Source organism: Coregonus clupeaformis, chromosome 15 (genome assembly GCF_020615455.1).
Source record: "Coregonus clupeaformis isolate EN_2021a chromosome 15, ASM2061545v1, whole genome shotgun sequence".
Taxonomy (NCBI): Eukaryota; Metazoa; Chordata; class Actinopteri; order Salmoniformes; family Salmonidae; genus Coregonus; species Coregonus clupeaformis.
In genome coordinates, this window is record NC_059206.1 from 53,806,324 (window position 1) to 53,832,437 (window position 26,114).

The following is a 26,114-nucleotide window of genomic DNA, read 5'->3' on the forward strand; positions in this document are numbered from 1 at the left end:
TAAACAGCTTCTATCCCCAAGCCATAAGACTCCTGAACATCTAATCAAATGGCTACCCCCCGCATGTGACAAATACAATTTGATTTGATTTATAGTATTTGCCCCAAACATACACTTTGTATTCAGGACAAAAAGTTAATTGCTTTGCCATATTTTTTGCCGTATTCTTTTCACTCTGTCAATTAGGTTAGTATTGTGGAGTAACTACAATGTTGTTGATCCATCCTCAGTTTTCTCCTATCACAGCCATTAAACTCTAACTGTTTTAAAGTCACCATTGGCCTCATGGTGAAATCCCTGAGCGGTTTCCTTCCTCTCCGGCAACTGTATCTTTGTAGTGACTGGGTTTTTTGTTATTGTTTACTGATCTACCAATAGGTGCCCTTTGTGAGGCATTCGAAAATCTCCCTGGTCTTTGTGGTTGAATCTGTGTTTGAAATTCACTGCTGTATGTGTGAGGTACAGAGATTAGGTGTTTCTGAGTTTTGGGGAAAATAACCAGGAGAATGCTCTCAGACAGCGCCCTGCTATGTATACCAATGTCCTTCTGCCTACTCCCAGTGTTTCTCTATACCCTCTATGTCCTTCAATGACTGTAAACCCTGCATAATGGTTTTAATACAGGGAGAGGTGTCCCTACCCTCCTACATGTTACCATTTTACAGTCCTATAGTGTCTGTGGAGGTGTTAGATTGTCTCCTCCTGGGGACTGCCAGTGCCAGGATGTGCCAGGCAAGGCTGCTGGTGTGTGTGAGTGTGTGGAGGCGGGGTTGAACAGTAGCAATGGGGGGGGTTGCAGCATACACCTTTGCTCATCTCTTTCTCAACCCCCTGCTCGCTCTCTCTATCCTTTTATTGCTCTACTAGCCCCCCCCCCCCCGCTCTCTCTGAGTGGGAGCCTGACAGAGACTCTAGAGGAAGACTGCGGCTGGCGCTGCCGACACCACAGAGCTTCCTGAGTAACTGCACTGAGAGAGACGTCTGGTGTGTGTGTGTATTCGCGCATGAAAGGGAGGTGCAGGCGTACACTGCAAAGAAATAAACTATTTTGGTGCAACAATAGTGAATGTGTATCGCAAGTGGAATAAAATATTGACAATTCTACATCATCCAGTTTTGGAGAGTGTGTGGGGCCGGGCTCTAACAGACACTTAAAACACACACACGCAATCCCTCACTAGCTCTCGGAGCATCACAACAGCTAAGACAAATAATGCTAGCATGCCAGAGACCCCAGCCTTCAGTCCAACAATGCAGAATGATTGATTGTGGTGTGTGTGTTTGTAGAGAACAGTATGTGCGTGTCGGTGTGTGCCGGGCCACTTCAAAGCAGTGGTTGTAAAAGTGCCAGTGACATTCTTGGAGCTCATTCACTATTCCAGCCAACCCAGGCATGGACCACACACTGGAACCCACAGGTCTGTGTGTGTGTATGTCCATGGGTGGCTGGATATAGTATGTCACCATGAAAACCAGACATAAACATCTTGCATCGCTGGGATTCTGAAAACGAGGGCCGAGCACACCCCGATTCACATCGACAGGGCTGTAGTGGAGCGGGTCGAGAGCTTCAAGTTCCTCAGTGTCCACATCACTATGGTCCAAACACACTAACACAGTTGTGAAGAAGGCACGACAATGCCTCTTCCTCCTCAGGAGGCTGAAAAGGTTTGGCATGGGCCCTCAGATCCTCAAAATGTTATACAGCTGCACCATCGAGAGCATCTTGACTGGCTGCATCACCGCTTGGTATGGCAACTGCTTGGCATCCGACCGCAAGGTGCTGCAGAGTACGTACGGCCCAGTACATCACCGGGGCCATCCAGGACCTCTATACCAGGTAGTGTCAAAAATGTTTCAAAGACTCCTGCCACCCAAGCTACAGACTGTTCTCTCTGCGCACGGCAAGTGGTACCAATGCACCAAGTCTGGAACCAACAGGACCCTGAACAGCTTCTAACCCCAAGCCATAAGACTTCTAAACAAGATTGCCAAATAGCTAATCAAATGGCTACCTGCATTGACCCTTTTTTGCACTAACTCTCTTGCACCATCTCAATGCACACACACTGGACTCTACCCACACATACACACACGCTGCTGCTAGTCACTTTACCCCTACCTCTATGTACAGTACATACACACATTACCTCGTACCCCTGCACTCAGTACTGGTACTCCCTGTATATAGCCATGTTAGTTTCTATTCCCTGTATATAGCCATGTTAGTTTCTACTCCCTGTATATAGCCATGTTAGTTTTACTTGTTATTTTTATTCGTTATTCACTGTGTCTCTATTTCTATTTTTTATATCTTATCTTTAACTCTGCATTGTTGGAAAAGGACCCATAAGTTAGCATTTCACTGTTGGTCTACACCTGTCTACGAAGCATGTGAGGAATGAAATTTGATTCTCAAGCCAAGGGAGGTAAGAATATGAAGGCTAATTACTAGCCTGGTCCTAGATCTGTTTGTGCTGTCTTGCCAACTCCTATGGTCATTTGAAAAGAAAACAACTAGGAGTTGGCTATACAGCACAAACAAATCTGGGACCAGGCTATGATAGGCTAAATGCTCGATTGTCTGGTGGCTTTCCTAGTATTTGATTTCACTTTAACTGTTCATCTAAACCCTCCATCCTCCCCATCTCACTGTCTGTCTCGCATGTCTGTGTCTAAACCACTTCTGCTTATTCTTTAGCGGTAAAGCCCCAGATTGCTACCGCGTCTGTCTGCGGTCTCTGGTTTCCATGGAAACGGTCAGAGCCATTGAGACAGACCACTTCTGCTGATGGGAATTGGAACCCTGAGGCAAGGCAGGTGTTACCGGAATCATCTCCCCCCTTTAGTTTTTTTTTCAATTACCAAAAGTGCTGTGCTGTGGAATGGATAGATGGAGCAGCCCTCTGAATGAGGAAGCTTTGTGATCGTAGCGAATGACATGTTGCGTCTGTTCCAATATCCACATTCGGAATAATGTCCCTGCAGTGGTATGCTAGTGTGGATATTGGATGATAGCCAACGTTATAGTACTGTATGTAGGTTACAATGCTACATACTCGGGCAGAGATGAGTAGAGGTGGAATGTCCGTGTGTGAGACTCTGAAGGGCTCTCAAGTGGAGGTGTGCTAGTAGGTGTGTTAGTGTAGAGAGAAAGATGTGTGTTTATGGTGGTATGGAGGTAGGTGTGTACTAACCTCTCTGAGACAGGTGTATATGGGACAGACCAGGACTCTGAAGGGTTCTCCGGCGCTGGACCTCATTGTTCCAAACATCTCACACAGGAAGGTGATGAACCCCAACCAGCGCTCCACGTCAGACGCCTGCAGCTCCTCCCGACGAGAGAAGTCCTTCTGTAGAGGACAGAGAGGAGAGATATAATGTTAGGGGGTAGAGAGATACTGTACAAACAACATAACAGCAGAGAAAAGTCCTTCAGTAGGGGACAGAGAGAGGGGTGAATACAATGTTAAAACAATGTAGTCAGGTTCACATCAGAAAATTCATTCTGTAGGAGACAGACAGAGAGGTGAATTCAATGTTAACCCGGTTAAGCATAATTTTGTTATATTTAAATTGTTTTATCAAGGTAATTCACTTATAAAATCAGCCTCTTAAGCAAATTCGCTTCACAACAGTTTGGCTGATAGCCACACTTCCCAGCTTGAATTGAGTGCGCCTTACAAGACTGAGGTATCAGGTTGCATATCCACAGTCATTGGAAGCTGGGAAGTCCCGCCTTAACTTTCATTCGCTGGTCAGACTGTCAATTTGTGGCGGAAGGACACGTCGCACCTTCATATGCCGGATAGCGTTAGAAAACTAAGAACCTTCAGCATCGATAGCAACTACTCCCATCACTGTACGACAAACCCAAATTGTTTTTATATCAAATTTAATTCAAAAAACTTGAACATTACCTGTAGATGTGAAACAAAACCACTGTGTTCATCACAGACGGACAACTTTTATAGGAGATGAAATCTGAGATCGTATTGAATCAGTAGTCTCTCAGTGTTTTGTTACTTGTTATGTTTTGTGTTTTTTGTGGACCCCAGTAAGAGTAGCTGATGGTTCTGCAAAACCTAAATGGAGATCCAAATAAACTAAAAACTTTCAGGAGGGGAGGGACGCAAGAATGACAAAGATGTGACACAAAAATGTGGCTACTTTTCCCTACCCACTAGTTATATGATGAATTGGTACAGTAATAATGCTCATGAATGGTCATATATTGATATTTCATAATTGTTTATCGTATTTGTACTACAGTACGTACTTGAGCTTGGGTCATCAAAAGAGTTCATCACAGCAATATTTTTACCAGAAAGGTGAGATTTCTATCTTTCTGGCACTATGAAGCATTACTATCTTGTCATGAAAAATTATCAAATTCGGGCATAGCCATACAGCCATCTGGAAGGTCAGCCATTAGCATTGAACAGGTTGACACAATGTTAAGTCAGGTTCACCTCAAAGTCCATATGTAGGGGACAGAAAGCACAGAGACACTGCAAAACCAAACCAGGGCACAGGGTATGCCTCAAGATATCCTTCTGTAGCAGCTAGAGAGAGAAGAGATACTGTGACTCACATAAGTCCTTCTAGGGTAGAGAAGAGATATATACTAAAACTCAGTATAAACTCAGAAGATCACCAGGGGTTGAGACAGAAATGTGATGCAGATCCAATGTGATCGGAGACGCTTTCAGAACGTCCCTTATCACCACCACAGCACTGTGCTTCACTTACTGTGCACACACACACAAACACACTATTTTTGTGCAACAAGGGGATGGGGGAGGGAAATAATAGTCTATGACTCATCAATAGAAAGGCACAGACAGCAAACAGTCTCCTATCTTAATTTACACTCATGGAAATTGGCCTATATAGATAGGGCCAAATGTAATTGTTTCTAACAGAAGAACTATAAAAAGCACATGCATGACCATGGTAGCAATTGAAAGAGAGCACTTTGGAGATTATGGGGAAGTTTTCAAAGCAAAGGTGAGGACACAACAGTTCACCTGACAAGACTGAATGCAAACAGACTGTTGATTGTATGTGCATTTTACATTTACTGTACTTTTCACAGCATTTGTTGATAACGAAATCTGAAAATACTCTGGATAGATTCAGTAAGATAATAAGAATATTCATTGACATTTTGAAGTAGGTGCAAGATAAGAAAAAACAATTACAAGGGTTTGAGTGAGAGGTCTAACTGGTGTCTCCAAGTGGCCACACACCTCTCCAAAGTGTGCACAGTTTCTAAGTAATTTCAATGCACTTTTATGACTCAAGGAAAGAGCATTCAATTATAAGGTGCTTTTAGCTATCCTAGCTTTGCCATTGAGGAACTGAAGCAAGCACACTTGTAGTTTTTTGTTTGGAACACAGCCCAGCCACCATCACACAATTACTGTTGCTTACACAATCCAAAAACGTTCCATTATAAATCGCAATCTGGGTCAGGTGGGCATCATTTGAACAGTAGCAGTGCGTGGGTAAAATCACTGGGGAAGCCAAGCCCTTGACACTTTTTTTTGGTGCGCCAGGACCATTCACAGTTGAGCTCGCTGAGTTTAGCTCAATGCTAATTGGCAAATGTTTTATACTTTTTTTGTCAAGGGAGGCCAGATGCTCGCTGGCTTCCCTTGCCTTCAATGCTACGGGTGGCAACATTGTCATACTCGTTTGGACCAGACAACATCAGATACAGTGCATTCGGAAAGTATTCAGACCCCTTCACTTTTTACACATCTAGTTACATTACAGCCTTAATCTAAAATGAATTAAATAGTTTCCCCCCCTCATCAATCTAGACACAATACCCCATAATGACAAATCAAAAACAGGTTTTTAAATGTACACTTTACTCAGTAAACTGAAATATTACATTTACATACTGTATGTATTCAGACCCTTTCCTCAGTACTTTGTTGAAGCACTTTTGGCAGCGATTACAGCCTCGAGTCTTCTTGGGTATGAAGCTACGAACTTGGCAAACCTGTATTTGGGGAGTTTCTCCCATTCTTCTCTGCAGATCCTCTCAAGCTCTGTCAGGTTGGATGGGGAGCGTCGCTGCACAGCTATTTTCAGGTCTCTCCAGAGATATTCGATCGGGTTCAAGTCCGGGCTCTGGCTGGGCCACTCAAGGACATTCAGACTTGTCCCGAAGCCACTCCTGCGTTGTCTTGGCTGTGTGCTTAGGGTCGTTGTCCCGTGGAAGGTGAAACTTCACCCCAGTCTGAGGTCCTGAGCGCTCTGGAGCAGGTTTTCATCAAGGATCTCTCTGTACTTTGCTCAGTTCATCTTTCCCTCGATCCTGACTAGTCTCCCAGTCCCTGCTGCTGAAAAACATTCCCACAGCATGATGCTGCCACCACCATGCTTCACCGTAGGGATGGTATTGGCCAGGTGATGAGCAGTGCTTGGTTTCCTCCAGACATGACACTTGGCATTCAGGCCAAAGAGTTCAATCTTGGTTTCATCAGACCAGAGAATCTAGTTTCTCATGGTCTGAGAGCCCTTTAGGTGCCTTTTGGCAAAATCCAAGCGGGCTGTCATGTGCCTTTTACTGAGGAGTGGCTAAGGTCTGGCCACTCTACCATAAAAGGCCTGATTGGTGGAGTGCTGCAGAGTTGGTTGTCCTTCTGGAAGGTTCTCCCATCTCCACAGAGGAACTCTGGAGCTCTGTCAGAGTGACAATCGGGTTTTTGGTCACCTCTCCGATTGCTCAGTTTGGCCGGGCGGCCAGCTCTAGGAAGAGTGTTGGTGGTTCCAAACTTCTTCCATTTAAGAATGATGGAGGCCACTGTGTTCTTGGGGACCTTCAATGCTGCAGAAATGTTTTGGTACCCTTCCCCAGATCTGTGCCTCAACACAATCCTGTCTTGGAGCTCTACAGACAATTCCTTCGACCTCATGGCTTGACCTTATAGAGACAGGTGTGTGCCTTTCCAAATCATGTCCAATCAATTGAATTTACCACAGGTGGACTCCAATCAAGTTGTAGAAACATCACAAGGATGATCAATGGAAACAGGATGCACCCAAGCTCAATTTCGAGTCTCATAGCAAAGTGTCTGAATACTTGTGTAAATAAGGTATTTCTGTTTTTTATATTTACTAAATTTGCACAAATTTCTTATTTCATTATGGGGTATTGTGTGTAGATTGATCAGGAAATGTTTTTATCTAATCATTTTTAGAATAAGGCTGTAACGTAACAAAATGTGGAAAAAGTGAAGGGGTCTGAATACTGTAGATGGCCTACACGTAGAGAGACAGAGGGGAGCTCTTTCGCTCACTCTGATGCTTTCACCTGAGAGATACATTCAGCCTCTTGCGAATTGAAGGAAAATTATGAAACACAAAGAGATTATTTGATGTTGTAAAAAAGTTTTTCGGGTTCAATTGTTTTGGGAAGCCTGGCTTCCCTTGGCATCCATGAATACACACCACTGCATTTGAAAGCTTATTCTATTGCCAACATGGCTAGCTAAGTTATAAATTATGATCTTACAGTGTTAGGCTTTCAAAAGGCACTTTAGACAAACAGATTGCAATTTTGGTGTGCATAGACTGGAGCTGTGAGCGCATTCAAGTATGTGTTCCGCAGTTAATTTTCTTCACAATACGACAAACATAGGCTCATTCTGTTCAAGACAACCCAGGGTATACAGATTTTCATATCGTCATACCGTCCTTTTCTCATCCTGGGATTTACGGTATTACCGGCATAGCACACAAGGGGGTGCTAAAAACGCAAGAAAAGCTCATTGGGCCTCTATTACCAGAATGCTAACAAAATTTGCCCAAATTAATATCGAAATCACAGACACTGTTAGCTAAATGCTAACGAGCGAAAAACAAACAAATAAACGAATTGCAAAGACAGGCAAAGACAGGCAAATCCAGCTCATAAAGTTATACAAGCATAGCTAGTAGCTACCGAATGTTATTTTCAGTGAGTGTGGATATTTACAAGCGAAAGTGAACGAGAGAAATTGTGCAAATGATTTTCTGAAGGAAGAGCAGAGGGGAGAAGAACGGAGGAGAAAAAAACTGTACAGATAACCCACTCAGAAAGCCATTATAAGATAACTTATGGCAAACACTTAGTAGTGAATTGCATACAAGTGTAACTTCATCACCTTGTGTGCCACACAACAGAGACTCGCCGAAAGATATAGAACGCTATGGACTCACCAGCTTCCACTTTCTGCCGTTGTGCTGTTTACAAACAAACGCGTGACTAACAAAAACATATGGAAATGTCTGCTCTACCCAAAATTACAACCAAATAATTGCAGCATTACCGCAAAAATGGAAGAGGAAAGTGGAAAAAGTAAGGAACTTGTCTGTCGGCCCTGCATTAAAGATCATATAATTGGTTAAAGAAAACTGTGATAAATTAAAAAGTTTACCAGTTTCATTTAAGGACCAAAAGATTGACAGCCGTCCCATATAGATTGAAAAATAGTTGGGAAGAGATTTTTGACGTACCGATTCCATGGCATAGTGTTTATGAACTGATACGCAAAACGATGCCGGATTCAATTAAAATTATTATATAAAATTCTTGCTACCAATAGAATGTTATTTTTATGGGGGATACAATCTTCCCAGCTCTGCATATTTGGCTGTGAAGAGATAGATCATTTGTTTTGGTACTGTCCATTTGTAGCTTGTTTCTGGACACACGTCCAGGAATGGCTGAAGGATTGCAATATTTGCATGGAGCTGACCCTGCAGATAGCACTACTGGGTGATCTGAAAAGTCATAGTCAATCGATCAATAATATAATAATACTTTTAGCCAAAATGTTTATTTTCAATTCATAAACTGTAGAAACAAACGTTTCAGATTTTTTTTTTTTAAATCACAGTACAGTTGAAAAATATATGGCAAATAGAAATCCAATATGGATGGTGTTAAGAGATAGATGGGAGGTGTTGAATGGAGCTGAAGGATGGGACTAATAACAACAACTAATAACAACAAGATAACTAGTGTAAGAAATGCTGTGTCCATAATAAGTATATAGGTTATATATTGTGAGCTTTTGTGAAAGAGCACAGTTAGAAAGATATGGCATATAGAAGCATACCAGATGGACATTATGAAAATGATCGGAGGAAGTTCAGGAGTAAAAACAAACAAAATAGAATTATTGACTGTGTCCATAAAATGTATATAGTATGTATAAGCATGAAGTAGAGGCCTAAGCATTGTTGTTCACTAGTTTACTCCAATTAGGGAAGGGATGGTGGGGTTGGAAAGTAATAAAGGGAAATATATATATTTTTAAAGGATATGTAAATATATATACAGTGGGGAGAACAAGTATTTGATACACTGCCGATTTTGCAGGTTTTCCTACTTACAAAGCATGTAGAGGTCTGTAATATTTATCATAGGTACACTTCAACTGTGAGAGACGGAATCTAAAACAAAAATCCAGAAAATCACATTGTATGATTTTTAAGTAATTAATTTGCATTTTATTGCATGACATACAGTGGGGAAAAAAAGTATTTAGTCAGCCACCAATTGTGCAAGTTCTCCCACTTAAAAAGATGAGAGAGGCCTGTAATTTTCATCATAGGTACACGTCAACTATGACAGACAAAATGAGAAAAAAAAATCCAGGAAATCACATTGTAGGATTTTTTATGAATTTATTGGCATATGATGGTGGAAAATAAGTATTTGGTCAATAACAAAAGTTTCTCAATACTTTGTTATATACCGTTTGTTGGCAATGACACAGGTCAAACGTTTTCTGTAAGTCTTCACAAGGTTTTCACACACCGTTGCTGGTATTTTGGCCCATTCCTCCATGCAGATCTCCTCTAGAGCAGTGATGTTTTGGGGCTGTCGCTGGGCAACACAGACTTTCAACTCCCTCCAAAGATTTTCTATGGGGTTGAGATCTGGAGACTGGCTAGGCCACTCCAGGACCTTGAAATGCTTCTTACGAAGCCACTCCTTCGTTGCCCGGGCGGTGTGTTTGGGATCATTGTCATGCTGAAAGACCCAGCCACGTTTCATCTTCAATGCCCTTGCTGATGGAAGGAGGGTTTCACTCAAAATCTCACGATACATGGCCCCATTCATTCTTTCCTTTACACGGATCAGTCGTCCTGGTCCCTTTGCAGAAAAACAGCCCCAAAGCATGATGTTTCCAACCCCATGCTTCACAGTAGGTATGGTGTTCTTTGGATGCAACTCAGCATTCTTTGTCCTCCAAACATGACGAGTTGAGTTTTTACCAAAAAGTTATATTTTGGTTTCATCTGACCATATGACATTCTCCCAATCCTCTTCTGGATCATCCAAATGCACTTCAGACGGGCCTGGACATGTACTGGCTTAAGCAGGGGGACACGTCTCGCATTGCAGGATTTGAGTCCCTGGCGGCGTAGTGTGTTACTGATGGTTGGCTTTGTTACTTTGGTCCCAGCTCTCTGCAGGTCATTCACTAGGTCCCCCCGTGTGGTTCTGGGATTTTTGCTCACCGTTCTTGTGATCATTTTGACCCCACGGGGTGAGATCTTGCGTGGAGCCCCAGATCGAGGGAGATTATCAGTGGTCTTGTATGTCTTCCATTTCCTAATAATTGCTCCCACAGTTGATTTCTTCAAACCAAGCTGCTTACCTATTGCAGATTCAGTCTTCCCAGCCTGGTGCAGGTCTACAATTTAGTTTCTGGTGTCCTTTGACAGCTCTTTGGTCTTGGCCATTGTGAAATTTGGAGTGTGACTGTTTGAGGTTGTGGACAGGTGTCTTTTATACTGATAACAAGTTCAAACAGGTGCCATTAATACAGGTAACGAGTGGAGGACAGAGGAGCCTCTTAAAGAAGAAGTTACAGGTCTGTGAGAGCCAGAAATCTTGCTTGTTTGTAGGTGACCAAATACTTATTTTCCACCATAATTTGCAAATAAATTCATTAAAAATCATACAATGGGATTTTCTGGATTTTTTTTCTCAATTTGTCTGTCATAGTTGACGTGTACCTATGATGAAAATTACAGGCCTCTCTCATCTTTTTAAGTGGGAGAACTTGCACAATTGGTGGCTGACTAAATACTTTTTTTCCCCACTGTAAGTATTTGATCACCTACCAACCAGTAAGAATTCCGGCTCTCACAGACCTGTTAGTTTTTCTTTAAGAAGCCCTCCTGTTCTCCACTCATTACCTGTATTAACTGCACCTGTTTGAACTCGTTACCTGTATAAAAGACACCTGTCCACACACTCAATCAAACAGACTCCAACCTCTCCATAATGGCCAAGACCAGAGAGCTGTGTAAGGACATCAGGGATACAATTATAGACATGCACGGCTGGGATGGGCTACAGGACAATAGGCAAGCAGCTTGGTGAGAAAGCAACAACTGTTGGCGCAATTATTAGAAAATGGAAGAAGTTCAAGATGACGTTCAATCACCCTCGGTCTGGGGCTCCATGCAAGATCTCACCTTGTGGGGCATCAATGATCATGAGGAAAGTGAGGGATCAGCCCAGAACTACACGGCAGGACCTGGTCAATGACCTGAAGAGAGCTGGGACCACAGTCTCAAAGAAAACCATTAGTAACACACTACGCCGTCATGGATTAAAATCCTGCAGCGCACGCAAGGTCCCCCTGCTCAAGCCAGTGCATGTCCATGCCCATCTGAAGTTTGCCAATGACCATCTGGATGATCCAGAGGAGGAATGGAAGGTCATGTGGTCTGATGAGACAAAAATAGAGCTTTTTGGTCTAAACTCCACTCGCCGTGTTTGGAGGAAGAAGAAGGATGAGTACAACCCCAACAACACCATCCCAACCGTGAAGCATGGAGGTGGAAACATCATTCTTTGGGGCTGCTTTTCTGCAAAGGGGACAGGACGACTGCACCGTATTGAGGGGAGGATGGATGGGGCCATGTATCGCGAGATCTTGGCCAACAACCTCCTTCCCTCAGTAAGAGCATTGAAGATGGGTCGTGGCTGGGTCTTCCAGCATGACAACGACCCGAAACACACAGCCAGGAGTGGCTCCGTAAAAAGCATCTCAAGGTCCTGGAGTAGCCTAGCCAGTCTCCAGACCTGAACCCAATAGAAAATCTTTGGAGGGAGCTGAAAGTCCGTATTGCCCGTCTCTCACAGTTGAAGTGTACCTATGATAAAAATTACAGACCTCTACATGCTTTGTAAGTAGGAAAACCTGCAAAATCGGCAGTGTATCAAATACTTGTTCTCCCCACTGTATATATATATATATATATATATATATATATATATATATATATATATGTATGTATATGTATGTATGTGTATATATAGTGAGCTTTTGGGAAAGAGCACAGTTAGAAAGATATGGCATATAGAAGCATACCAGATGGACATCATGAAAATGATCGGAGGAAGTTCAGGAGTAAAAACAAACCAAATATAATTATTGACTGTGTCCATAAAATGTATATAGTATGTATAAGCATGAAGTATATACACACACATACATATGCGTGAAAAAAAGAAAAAAAAAGATATGGGGGATTGGAAGTGATGCAGACAATTACATTGATGGAAGTTACAATCTATCTGCAATATTAAAGCTGATCTACCCCCTAAAAAAAATAAAAAAATAATATATATATATATATATATATATATATATATATATATATATGTATATAATAATAATAATAACAAACGCGTGACTGGCTCAACTGTTCTGGGGAAGGACGGTAAGCTTCATAATGTGACAGGTGAAATGAAGAACGCAATCTTCTTTATCTCCTAACGTATTGCACAAGTCGACTGTAGATATTAACTTAAAAAGTAGATACAAATATTCAAATGTATTGCAAAACTTCAAATAAATAGTTTTGACTGTATTGAAAAACCCTCCTGTGGCTTTCTCCAAATACCCTGGTATATGGTACACTGCCTAATGTCATCCTTGTAACTGTGGATCAAACATAATGATCATAAATGTTGATACTGTAAATGACATGAGTTTTCAAATATGGAAATGTGAAGTGCACATTTGGACTCATGGGTGTGTGGTTTGCTTGTATGACATCAAAGCAGTATTTATTATAATCCTAAACATCTCATCTTTCAGAACACATCGACTCCTCTCGATTTACAGCATTTCCCTCACTCAGACAACAACAAATGTGCAAAAGTAGTCCATTTAGCGGGAGCGATGGGGGCATCATCTTGTCACGCGCAGTGCTCAAGTTTATTACTGCTGTCAATCAAAACCCATACAGCGCTGTGAAGCGGAAAACCTGAGCTCTGACGTCATGTATAGCATGCTAATGTACAGCCACTGCATTCCAATTTAGGCGCTTATCAATGACAAATTGATATACGGGATGATGGGCTGTGAGTGGAAAGGGTTAACAAATGCCTTCTCTGGTAGTCTGGAGAAGCCAGTCTACACAACTTCCATACAGACAGAGAATAATGTCTGGTTGGGTTATAAGGTGTTGTCAAGGATTCCCCCTAACGGAAGAGTGGAACACAAAACAAACTCGGCTGATCCAAGCAATATTCATTTTTTCAATGTGTAAGAGGAGATAATGGGTTATGACTGTGAGCTCCTACACACAAACAGTAGTATGGCACAGTAACAGTACGGTGGAGAAGAAGTCAAATGTAGGAGGGCATAAGATACTTGAAAAAAGCATTATTCAAAACCACTAAAGTGGGAAAGGTTTATAAATCCATTTAAATGTTTATTTCGTAGTGGGCAAAACCTTCACATAAAAATACTAACCGCTGTGGGTGTTGGATGTTAACTTAATGCATGTTAACTTGGCTAATGCCTATACTTTACATCAACTTGATAATGAGAAAGTTGAGCATGAAAACATGCTGGGAAAGTTGCTGGGAACATTTAACTCAATTTAATGTAAGAGAATGAAACAATCTGTGTGAGCGCCATAAAAAGAACTAAGGTTAATGAAGGTTAATGCTCATTATGCACGTATAGAGATGATATAAGACGGTAGAAATAAAAGTAGATGACAGAGAAACTGAGTGGGTGAGTTGGTGAAGTCTCAGTGTAGCTCTGTATGGTCTTTGTACGGCAGACACACACGCACAGACAGTTATGGTGAATGCATGCACGCACGCACACACACACACACACACACTCGGTGGTCGGCGAGCCATGCCAGACAGGACAGGAAGTTCTCTGTGACTGTGCCATAGGGGAGGAAGGGGGATGGGTTACAATGTGACAGCAGGGTGAGAAGGGGGACGGGTTACAATGTGACACCAGGGTGAGAAACAAGGCTAGCAATCACTTTCTAAAAGACAGCTACAGCCCTTAGCACCTAGCAGACAACCCAAACAATAGCCAGCTACACACACACACACAGACTGACCACTGTCAGATCAGAAAGGGGGAGAGAGGGGAAAGAGGGTAGAGAAGGGAATGTTCAGATGAGAGTTTAACAGGAATATCAACTCACTACCAAAGAAACTGTTGATAGAGTTAATAATTTACGAATTTTTTCAAACAATGTGTACAGTAATGGTATTTTTGAATTATGTAAATAAATGGGAGACTAATAAAGCAAGTTGCATTTATCATCATTAATTTCTCTTTAACGAACATACTGTTTTTGTTCGAAAGTCCTTTATTCTTTACTAATGAGAAATAGTAATAGAAATGTTGAATTAATGCATTATGCTAAACACCATGTGATAATTATCAAAATGTTCAAAAGTGTTAATTGAGACAGGATGATGCTTTATTAACAGGACGATTTAATTAAAGAAAGGTAACAGAAACCAGGGACTAGCCAGCCAGCTGTATAATAATTCTGTGGAATAATCAACTAATTATCCCCAGGTTGAAAGAGTGGAGATTTGGCATCATATCCATCAGTAACAATCTTTTTAATAGGCCACATTCTGCTGTTTATAACATTAGATACTGCGTCCCAGATGGCAGCCTATTCCCTATTTAGTGCACTACTTTTGACCAGGACCCATAAGTACTGCACTACGTAGGGAATAGGGTTCCATTTGGGACACACACAGAGTTTAACGCTAAATGTCAAAGAGGTGGAGGGGTCTCTGTCTACCGCTGGGGCTGGCTAGGCATCTGTCTCCCCAGCATCTGAGGAGAGGGAGGTTAAAAATGAAGGAGGCAGACAAACAGAGAAGACGAAGAGGAGGAGGGGAGAGGGAGTGCTGTGACGCAGCAGGTGGGTTAACATTTCGCCTGGCACGTCAGCCACAGAGAGCTGGCGGGGGGAGGGAGAAAAGTAGAGAGAGAGAGAGCAGAGGGGAGAGCGAGAGAGAGAGTTAGCGCCCAGACTGTGTCTGCAATGGAGCGTCTGTCTGGCTCCCAAAGGAGGGAGGGAAGTCGTGACACCCAGGGAGGCACTGAGCCGTAGTGTGGGCAGGGCAGACGTGGGTGGGGAGAAACATTATCTGGGGTGAGGCTAGGCAGACGTCCCCCCCCCACAGGCTATGGCCTCCCAGGCTGTTCATTAGCTCTGTGCCCACTGACATTTTCCCCACGTCACACACAGCCTACAGGGCCAATGACACCAATTAGGACCATCCACACCCACTGAGATAGACACGACTCACACACACTCACTGTCTGACAGACACCCCACACACACACGCTGAAAGACAGACGGACGGGTGGACAGAAAAACATGTACGTACCCACACACACAACCCCTATGACGTCACTCTCCACCAACCTCCCCTCATCCCGCCCTCCTAACCCCCCCTCCCTCCCTCCATCTCACCTGTAACGTATTGAGTAGCAATGATCTAAACTTGGTCCCCTCCACCATGAACAGGGCCATCTTGTCACAGAGTCTGGCAGCAGTAGCGGCGAAGCTCCTGTCGCTGAGGGCCTTGCCATAGATAGTAGAGACGATCTGGGCCAGGCTCTCTTCTGACTGGGCCGAGGTCTGGGCCTCCTCCATGAAGGAGCTGAGCTGGCCGTCCACCCCGGCACTGTTGTTCCTCATGCTGTTCAGGATCTCCAGCAAGCGGTCCATACGGCTCCGCTGGGGGCCCACTGGGGACACGATCGCCTCTTCCTGGAAGACACATGATGAAGGACGGTGGTTAAAGAACGACTTACGTATGTAGTGGGTAACACTTTATTTGGATAGTCCACCTATAGACGCTCAACAAACTATCAACAGACTATCAACGACATGTCATTGTCAACTGCATGTTAAACAAAGAATAGTGTTACCGACTACTGTACTATAGAAAGCATGTGGTCTTTATACTGTACCTCGGTGCCCTTACTGCACTGACTGTATTCAAGCTGACAACATGCTGGCTTTCTTTACCAAATAGATGTTTAACCAAACAGCTTACACAGGGGAGTTGTTCCATGTCATTTCAGCAAGCCGTGACACTTGTTCTGAAATCGTTTTTGTAGTTAGAAACAGATAAGATTAGCTTTCTTGCAACATTTTGTTAATTTATAGGATTCACATATTCAATACATATAGCACTCAACATCCGATTTGGACCATTTAGTAAGACATAAAATCCAATAAAATGTTCAAAACCCACCCACGGACCCCCCACACCCCACCCCAACAACCAGTATACAGTATCAGTTCTCTATGTCTGACAAGTAGTATGGAGCTGCAGCTCGGAGTATTGGTTCTCCATCCTGCAGCGCCTTCAGAAAGTATTCACACACCCCATGACTTTTTCTACATTTTGTTGTGTTACAGCCTGGATTTTGGTAAATGGGTCAAAATAAAAAAAAGCAGACACTGAATAGCCCTTTGAGCGTGGTGAAGTTATGAATTACACGTTATCAATACACCCAGTCACTACAAAGATACAGACGTCCTTCCTTGCTCAGCCTGTACAGAATAAAAATATTCCAAAACATGCATCATGTTTGCAATAAGGAACTAAAGCAAAACTGCTAAGAATTTGGCTAAGAAATTAACTTTATGTCCTGAATACAAAGTGTTATGTTTGGGGCAAATTCAACACAACACATCACTGAGTACCACTCTTCATATTTTCAAGCATAGTGGTGGCTGCATCATGTTATCAGCAAGTACTAGGTCGTTTTTTAGGATAAAAATAATTGGAATAGAGGTAAGCACAGGCAAACTCCTAGAGGAAAACCTGGTTCAGTCTGCTTTCCACCAGAGACAAATTCACCTTTCAGCAGGACAATAACCTAAAACCAAAGGCCAAATATACACTGGAGTTGCTTAAAAGACGACATTGAATGTTCCTGAGTGGCCTAGTCACAGTTTTGACTTAAATAGCTTGAAAATCTATGGCAAGACTTGGAAATTGCTTTCTAACAATGATCAACCACCAACTTGACGGTGCTTGAAGAATTTTGTGCAAATATTGTCCAGATGTGCAAAGCTTTTAGAGACTTACCCAGAAATATTCACAGCTGTAATCACTGACAAAGATGATTCTAACATGTATTGACTCAGGGGTATGAATACTTATGTAAATGAGATATTTATGTATTTCAATAAATGTGCAAAAATGTCTAAAAACATGTTTTTACTTTGCCATTATGGGGTATTGTGTGTAGATGGGTGAGAGAGAAAAATCTATTTAATCCATTTTGAATTCAGGCTGTAACAACAAAATGTGGAATAAGTCAAGGGGTATGAATACTTTGTGAAGGCACTGTATGTAATGTATGTTTTTTTCCACCTGTTCAGAGAAATTTGCAATTTAAGTCACTTGCATAATTCACCATAAATTAGTGTGAAAGTACCAGGTTTTGTCCAATAGATGCTGCTGTTCCAGCTACTGCCACACCCTTTTATAATACAATATGCCATTTAGCATACATTTTTACGTATGGGTGGTCCCGGGGATCGAACCCACTACCCTGGCGTTACAAGCGCCATGCTCTACCAATTGAGCTACAGAGGACCACATAATAGTGAAGACATCAAAACTATGAAATAGAGACAGAAAGTGGGCTTTCTTGGTTAGCATCACTGTCCCTGCAAACGTCCACCACTCCAACAAAGCTCCCTGTATCTGTACAGTCTGTTCTTCCCTGTCCGCCCCATGAGAAAAGCATGAAAGGCATTCCTCTTTTCATTTAAATGCAAATGTGTCGGTCTTCCTTACACTAATCATGTAGTAACCAAAAAAAGTGCCAAACAAAATCAAAATATATTCTATACTTGAGACTCTTCAAACAGCCACCCCCTGCCCCGATGACAGCCCTGCACCCTCCCGGCATTCTCTCAACCAGCTTCACCTGGAATGCTTTCCCAACAGTCTTGAAGGAGTTCCCACATATGCTGAACACTTGTTGGCTGCGTTTCCTTCACTATGCGGTCCGACTAATCCCAAACCATCAATTTAGCTGGTCTCTTCTGGTTATTAAATGGATCACATTTTCTTTGCAACTTCGGTTGAAAACCAATAGCTTTTGCTCATGATTAACATAAATCAAGTCAAGCCAATCCTCCATGAAAGCAATTCAGTTTGTAGTTCTCTTAGCAACCTAATGCTTCAATCTAACGCTGATTAACATTCCTCTCTAACTCATAGACCAAAAGGCTCCTTAACCGCTTCTACTCCCAAGTCATAAGACTGTTAAACAATTAATCAAATGCCCCCCCTTGTTTTTACACTGCTGCTACTCACACTTTATTATTTTACATTTTAGTCATTTAGCAGACGTTCTTATCCAGTAGCGACTTACAGTTAGTGAGTGCATACATTTTTTCATACTGGTCCCCCGTGGGAATCGAACCCACAACCCTGGCGTTGCAAGCGCCATGCTCTACCAACTGAGCTACACGGGACTACGTGCAGTATCTATGCATAGTCACTTTACCCCTACCTACATGTACAAATTACCTCGACTAACCTGTACCCCCTGTATATAGCCTCGTTATTGTTATTTTATTGTGTTACTTTTTATACTTTTTTAAACTTTAGTTTATTTGGTAAATATTTTCTTAACTCTATTTCTTGAACTGCATTGTTGGTTAAGGGCTCATAAGTAAGCATTTCACGGTAAGGTCTAAACCTGTTGTATTTGGCGCATGTGACAAATTAAATTTGATTCGATTTGAATAGTCCAACAAATGGCAGCTCTCTGAGAGGGCTATCTGTATGGTGCAATTCTCATATGAAGACCTTTCCTACAAGCCCAAAACTTTGATGTAGAGTAGAAATAAATTAATACAATTATAAATCATTGCATGGCAGTCATATGTTTTTCAAATAAAATGATTACAAAAAAGCTCTATACTGTATGTAGTGTGACTATTGACATTTACCAATCAATCAATCAAATGTATTTATAAAGCCAATTTTTGCATCAGCAGATGTCACAAAGTGCTATACAGAAACCCAAACTAAAACCACAAACAGCAAGCAATGCAGATGTAGAAGGCAAGGAAAACCTAGAAAGGCAGAAACCTAGGAAGAACCAGGCTCTGAGGGGTGGCCAGTGCCCTTCTGGCTGTGCCGGGTGGAGATTATAACAGTACATGGCCATTAAGGCCAGATTTTTCTCCAAGATGTTCAAACGTTCATAGATGACCAGCAGGGTCAAATAATAATCACAGTGGTTGTAGAGGTTGCAACAGGTCAGTACATCAGGAGTAAATGTCACTTGGCTCTTATAGCCGGGCATTTAGAGGTTGAAATAGCAGGTGCAGTAGAGAGAGAGAGTTGAAAACAGCAGGTGAACATGTCAGGGTTCCATAGCCGCAGGCAGAAGAGTGGGAACTGGAGCAGCAACACGACCAGGTGGACTGGGGACAGCAAGGAGTCATCAGGCCAGGTAGTCCTGAGGCATGCTCAGGACTACCCAACACCATTGCAAAACACTATACAGTGTGCGTTTGGGACTTTTACCATTGAAACGACTAGAACTGTTGTAGCCTAATGGTTTGCTTGTTCACCAGGAATGGTCTCTCTAAGAGATGGGCAACTTTGATGGGGGTGGGGGCCACAAAATATCTGAACTCATCATGAGGGGCCGCAGTGGCTCGGGGGTCTGCGTACCCACATCCATACCCACACATGCAGTCAACTGATTTGTGCAAACAATCCATTTGTGCAGTTAAACTACTTCACTAAATGCATTATACCAGTAGCCAGTGCAGGCCCTAGCCTTTTGGGGGCCCCTGTCTTGACGGCAGAGAGAACATTTTTTGTTTTAAAGTATATTTCATGCAATTCTACCCATTTTACCATGGAGTGGAGATTCATTTTTGCAGTTTTAAAGCTAATTTCCCGAAATTCTACAGATTTTGCCATGACTAATGCCATGTTAATATGATATCTGAGTGAGAGTGATCTGGAGGTCAGGGCCCCTGTACGTGCCCTGCGTGCCCGGTCGATATTCGGTCAAGATTACTACAAGTTTAGATAGCTGGCTAGACTAACTTGCCAATCAAAAAATTGTTAGCTGACATGGCTAATTGAGTGAAAAACTGCTGATGCACAACCACATTTCTAAATTGCACCTTGTGTATTCTACTATTCTAACTCTCAACAGTTGAGACCCCGACAGAGTTCCTAAACAATTCTTATTTTTTGGGGGATGGGGCCACGTTTTTAGAAATTGATCCGCGGGCCTACAAAAGGGGGGCTGAGGGCCGCATGCGGCAGTTATCCATCCCTGGTCTAACTAATCAAGACCTTCTTTGAAGGGAATAAACCACAGAGGGGCCGTTTCCTGGACACAGATTAAGCCTAAGAGAATGACAAACTGAATTGCTTTCATGGAGGACTGACTTGAATTGTGAGGATGACCACACAATTTATATTATCATGATATAAAGCTATTGGTTTTCTACCCAAAGTTGCAAAGAAAATGTTGTGATCCACATAATAAACACAAGAGACCAGCAAAATTGATAAAAGGGTGTGGCAATAGCAGGAACAGCGGCTTCTAGTGGGAAAAACCTGGTACTTTTACACTAATTTATGGTAAATAATGCAAGCAACTTCAATGGTTAATTTCTCAGAAAAACAAAACAAAAAAAACACCACCAGATTCCCAGGGAACACATTACAAAGGATGAAGAACCAATACTCTAAGCCGCAGCTCCATACTACGTCAGACAGAGAACAGATACTGTATACTGGTTGTCGGGGTGCGTGCTCAGTCCCCTCCTGTACTCCCTGTTCACTCATAACTGCATGGCCAGGCACGACTCCAACACCATCATTAAGTTTGCCGATGACACGACAGTGGTAGGCCTGATCACCGACAACGACGAGACAGCCTATAGGGAGGAGGTCAGAGACCTGGCCGTGTGGTGCCAGGACAACAATCTCCCCCTCAACCTGATCAAGACAAAGGAGATGATTGTGGACTACAGGGAAAAAGAAGAGGACCGATCACGCCCCCATTCTCATCGACGGGGCTGTAGTGGAGCAGGTTGAGAGCTTCAAGTTCCTTGGTGTCCACATCACCAACAAACTAACAAACTGTTTATTATCTATGCATAGTCACTTTAATAACTCTACCTACATGAACATATTACCTCAATTACCTCGACTAACCGGTGCCCCCGCACATTGATTCAGCACTGGTACCCCCTGTATATAGCCTTGCTATTGTTATTTTTACTGCTGCTCTTTAATTATTTGTTACTTTTATTTTTTTTTGTGATTTGTTTTGGTATTCTTTCTTAAAACTGCATTGTTGGTTAAGGGCTTGTAAGTAAGCATTTCACTGTAATAATAATAATAATAATATGCCATTTAGCAGACGCTTTTATCCAAAGCGACTTACAGTCATGCGTGCATACATTTTTTGTGTGTATGGGTGGTCCCGGGGATCGAACCCACTACCTTGGCGTTACAAGCGCCGTGCTCTACACCTGTTGTATTCAGCACATGTGACAAATAAAATGTGATTTGATTGGCATGGGTGGTCCGTTGGTGGCTTTTGATCATTTTATTGGATTTCTCATGTCTTACTCATTGTTAGGAAGAATTATGGTCCCAATCGGATGTTCGGTATTATATTTATTGAATATTATTTGAATAATATAAATAAAAATGTAAAATTTGGATGCAATCAATTAGCTTAATTTTTCAGAGATCTAATTATATTTAAACAAAATACTGTTTCAGGAATGCTAATTTTGTCTGTTTTTAACTACAGAAATGATTTCAGCACAATCTGAGATGGTGGGTGTCGAAATCCTCTTTCCTGTGCTTTTTGAGGTGGAACGACCCAGGGAGTAAAAAAGCTCCTGAGAGAGGAAATATGGTTTGACAATAGATCAATAGGATATGACATAATCAATGTGCTGCCTTAACCCCATATAAAAGTTAGACCACAGGGCGGGTCAGAGTATTCTCACCATACAACACAGCACATAGAGCTAGCCTTATTCACTAGGCACAGAACGGAAGAAAGTGGACCGAAACAGGTATTACATGGATTTATCCAATTAGAAATGCAGTTTTAGTTTTCCATTTCAAACGGTATGCCTTAATGAATACAACCCTGGACTCAAACGCAGACAGAGACCTGGCTGAGGATAATATCCCATGTTTCCTCCCATTTAGCAAAATTCCTCTCTGTGTCTGCGTCCCAAATGGCACAATATTCCCCTATATAGTGCACTACTTTTGACTAGACCCCTATGGGCCGTGGTCAAAAGTAGTGCCCTATATAGGGAATAGGGTGCCATCAGACACAGCCTGTGTTTTCCCTCCAGATCGGCGTGTTTGAAGCTGTCAGTTAATCCCAGTCTTGTTGTCGGAGGCTGTAAGGGATACTTGCAAACTAAACAAACACACAGCGTTAGAAATGAGTTAGGGTACATCCCAAATGGCACCCTATTCCCTATATAGTTCACTACTTTTGAACAGGGTCCATAGGGGCTCTGGTCAAAAGTAGTGCACTATATAGGGAATAGGGTGCCATTTGGGACACAACCTTAGATGGAGGGAGAAGGAAGTAGTCCTTGGCTGAGGCTGGGCTGGTTGTGGGGTCGTGGGAGCTGAGACCAGCAATACAAAAGCCTAGCACACAGCGGAAAACATCAAAGGCTGTGGCGCCAGCTACTTATCCTCCTCCCAACGAGAGAGAAGTTTACCCACTACAGCAAAATCTACAGACAAGCCACCGCTGTTAACCCAGACGGAACCCTTACTGAGAAACCTGTGTGTGTGTGAATGACTTTGTATGCATCTAAAAAGGTGCATTAGTTACTGTGTGTTTATGTGTGTGTATGCAATGCGCATGTGGTGTAATGTGCATGCGTGTGTGTGTGTGTGTGTGTGTGTGTGTGTGTGGGTGTGTGTAGAAAGGGGAAGGTGTGGCCTTGGCATGTTTAAGCCTGATGGTGATTGACAGACAGATAAGACAGTAAAACAGCTTTAGTTTACCTTGTCTTTTAGCCTCCTCCTCAGCCTCTCCTTGGACGACGGCAGAAGACTGACTTTAGGGCCACCCTGGCCCCCAGGCTGGCTGGGAGGCCCCTCATTGGGGCCCCTGGAGCTCTCTGGCTCCAGCCTGGTGATGGCCTCCGCTGCCTTTACATTCTCAGTCTCTTTGGTTTTTCTCGGTGGTGCCCCCTTGTCTCCGTCTCCCGTTGGGGTTGCCCCCCTATCTCTGTCCCCTGCCGGGCCACCCTGCACCCGCAGTCCCTGTCCTCCTCCCTGCCCCTGCTGGTTGTGGTGCCAGCGGCGGTTCTGGCTGTAGCCATGGTGGGGGGGCCCCTGGTGCTGCCCATCGTGGCCCTGGAACTGCTGCCCATGGCTACCCCCACACTGTCCTCCCTGCTGCTGCTGGTCACGAGGGTGTCTGGCGTTGCCCCCTGGCCCGGGCTGCTGCTGGTCATTCTGCTGTTGATTGACTGGTTGTTGTTGTTGATTAGATGGAGGTTTTTGTTGTGGAGACTGCTGCTGCTGAAGATTCTGTGTCTTCCGGTCTCCTCCTCCTCCCCCCGGTGGTCTCTGCTGCTGCTGTCTCCTGTAACGAGAGGAGCAGGGGGGTAAGGGGTATGTTACCCACGTGGCAAAGCATGACGCGGTGACGCCCAGGCTACTCTGTCTGGCCAGCCTGAACCAAACCAGCAACCTCCGTTACCCTGTCACAGGGCCACGGCCGACTCCATGTCCATCTGTTCAGCCACGACACCGTCACTCACTCTCGGTCTGCCTGTTCTCTCTTGACCATCTGTTGTAACACATCCCACTATGTCTCTACCTTCTAACACACGGTCTGTCTCACCTGGCACAGACAGATCTCCTCTACCAGAGCCTGACTACCTCTTTCAGTCAAATACTAAAACACCAAAGATCTGTCTTCAGCTATGGCCGCCTGCTACCATAAGGCCTGGGAGTTCTTATAAATAATAGGTGCTTCCCCATATGGTGTGGGTCTCTGCTTCACAAGGACCTGACTGACGCAACAGGATTAAGAACATTTGTGTGGGGAAAATATCCTGTTATCGCCCTTAGCCTCAAACCAACAGGAGCTTACAGGCCGTGTCTGTGTGAGGAGGGGCTATAATAACTAATTTTCTTTCATGTAACAACCCTCGACTAAAATCTGATTACAATGTGATGTTCAATTAAAAAAAGTGACTTTTTGAACATGCCTTCCTTTCAACTATAATGAGCAGGTAGCCTAGCGGTTAAGAGCGTTGGGGCAGTAACCAAAAGGTCACTGGTTCAAATCCCCGAACTGGCAAGTTGGAAAGAAATCTGCTGTTCTGCCCTTGAGCAAGGCAGTTAACCCCCAACAACAACTGCTCCCCTGGCGCCGATGATGTGGACATCGATTAAGGCAGCCCCCCACGTCTCTGATTCAGACACATTTCAGTTGAATGCATTCAGTTGTGCAACTGACTATAATATAATAATATAATAATAATTAATCATTTAGCAGACGCTCTTATCCAGGGCGACTTACAGGAGCAATTAGGGTTAAGTGCCTTGCTCAAGGGCACATCGACAGATTTTTCACCTAGTCGGCTCGGAGATTAGAACCAGCGACCTTTCGGTTACTGGCACAACGCTCTTAACCACTAAGCTACCTGCCGCCCTATTGATGGTATCCCCTTTCCCTTTCCTATCAAACCATCATAAACACAAGAACCTAAAGCAAGCAATTCAAATGAAACTGTCCTCAAACAACATTCTAACCCTTCAACAAAAGCCCCATCACATCACACTATCCAATATATTTCTAGCAGATTTTTCCACTGCTTGTGTTCAAATTCAACACCACACCCACTCTACAGAGGTATGGAAAACATGAAGCAGTCCAACACTCGTAAAATACAATAGCGCCACCATTCATCAATTCTCTCTCTTTAAAGATTGGCCAGCCAGGCAGGCATAGACCCAGGCCACGCAGAGCAGAGATATGTGACCAACAAGCCAGCAATTGAGTCAGTCAGGCTGTATTTTGGGTTTCCAGCGCTGCAGTGATTTGTAGCAAGTTAGCCAGCCAGCCAGCCAAACAGGCCCAGCTACAGCAATGTTATATAGCCAGTCAGTCAGTCAGCCAGCCAGAGAACAGCCAGTCAGTCAGTCAGCAGCCGGTTTCCATGATAAGGCTAGCCAGCCAGCCAGAGCCAGCCAGTCAGTCAGTCAGCCTGTTTCCAGTGCTGCAGTGATATATAGCCAGACAGCTAGCCAGACAGCTAGGCAGGCAGTCAGCCAGCCTGCCAGTCAGTGTTTCCAGTACTGCAGTGCCACTGCCTGCCAAAACCCTGTGACCTACATTACATTCTCTAGAAGAGCTGGCTCCTACACGGCTGGCTCACTGGCTCCACAGCTTTTAATTAGAAGACTATAGGTGCTCAGTCCTCTGCTCTGCTCCTTTCCCATGCTATGTTTCACTGGGCTGTTAATACTGTTACAGGGCTAGCGCGCATGTAGCACCATCACCCTGAGCTATGTTAGCCTAGCATAGAGTAGAGGAGGATTGTGTGTGTGATTGTACTGTGTGTGTGGGGTGGTTATTAAACGGATATGTGACAGTAGATACGAGAGAGGGTCACATGGAACAGGAGAGTCATGGTGCCCTGTGTGCAACCGTAGCTTGCTTCCCTCCCCACCATGTTTATATCAAACTATATAGACACGCTGCCCGTCTAGG

The 26,114-nt window shown here is 43.4% G+C and overlaps 1 protein-coding gene across 6 annotated transcripts in view; it reads right to left on the bottom strand.

Annotated features, from left to right (window-relative positions):
• The window catches only part of LOC121582725 (CBP80/20-dependent translation initiation factor), a 145,913-nt gene that overhangs the window by 25,175 nt on the left and 94,624 nt on the right, over window positions 1-26,114 (bottom strand). For all 6 annotated transcript variants that reach the window (XM_041898779.2, XM_041898782.2, XM_041898778.2 and 3 more), the window contains 3 exons: window positions 23,390-23,975; window positions 15,790-16,089; window positions 3,198-3,353 (listed from right to left, as the gene is read on the bottom strand). In XM_041898779.2, the coding sequence (XP_041754713.1) occupies window positions 3,198-3,353; window positions 15,790-16,089; window positions 23,390-23,975 (1,042 nt within the window). The remainder of the gene's footprint in view (window positions 1-3,197; window positions 3,354-15,789; window positions 16,090-23,389; window positions 23,976-26,114) is intronic.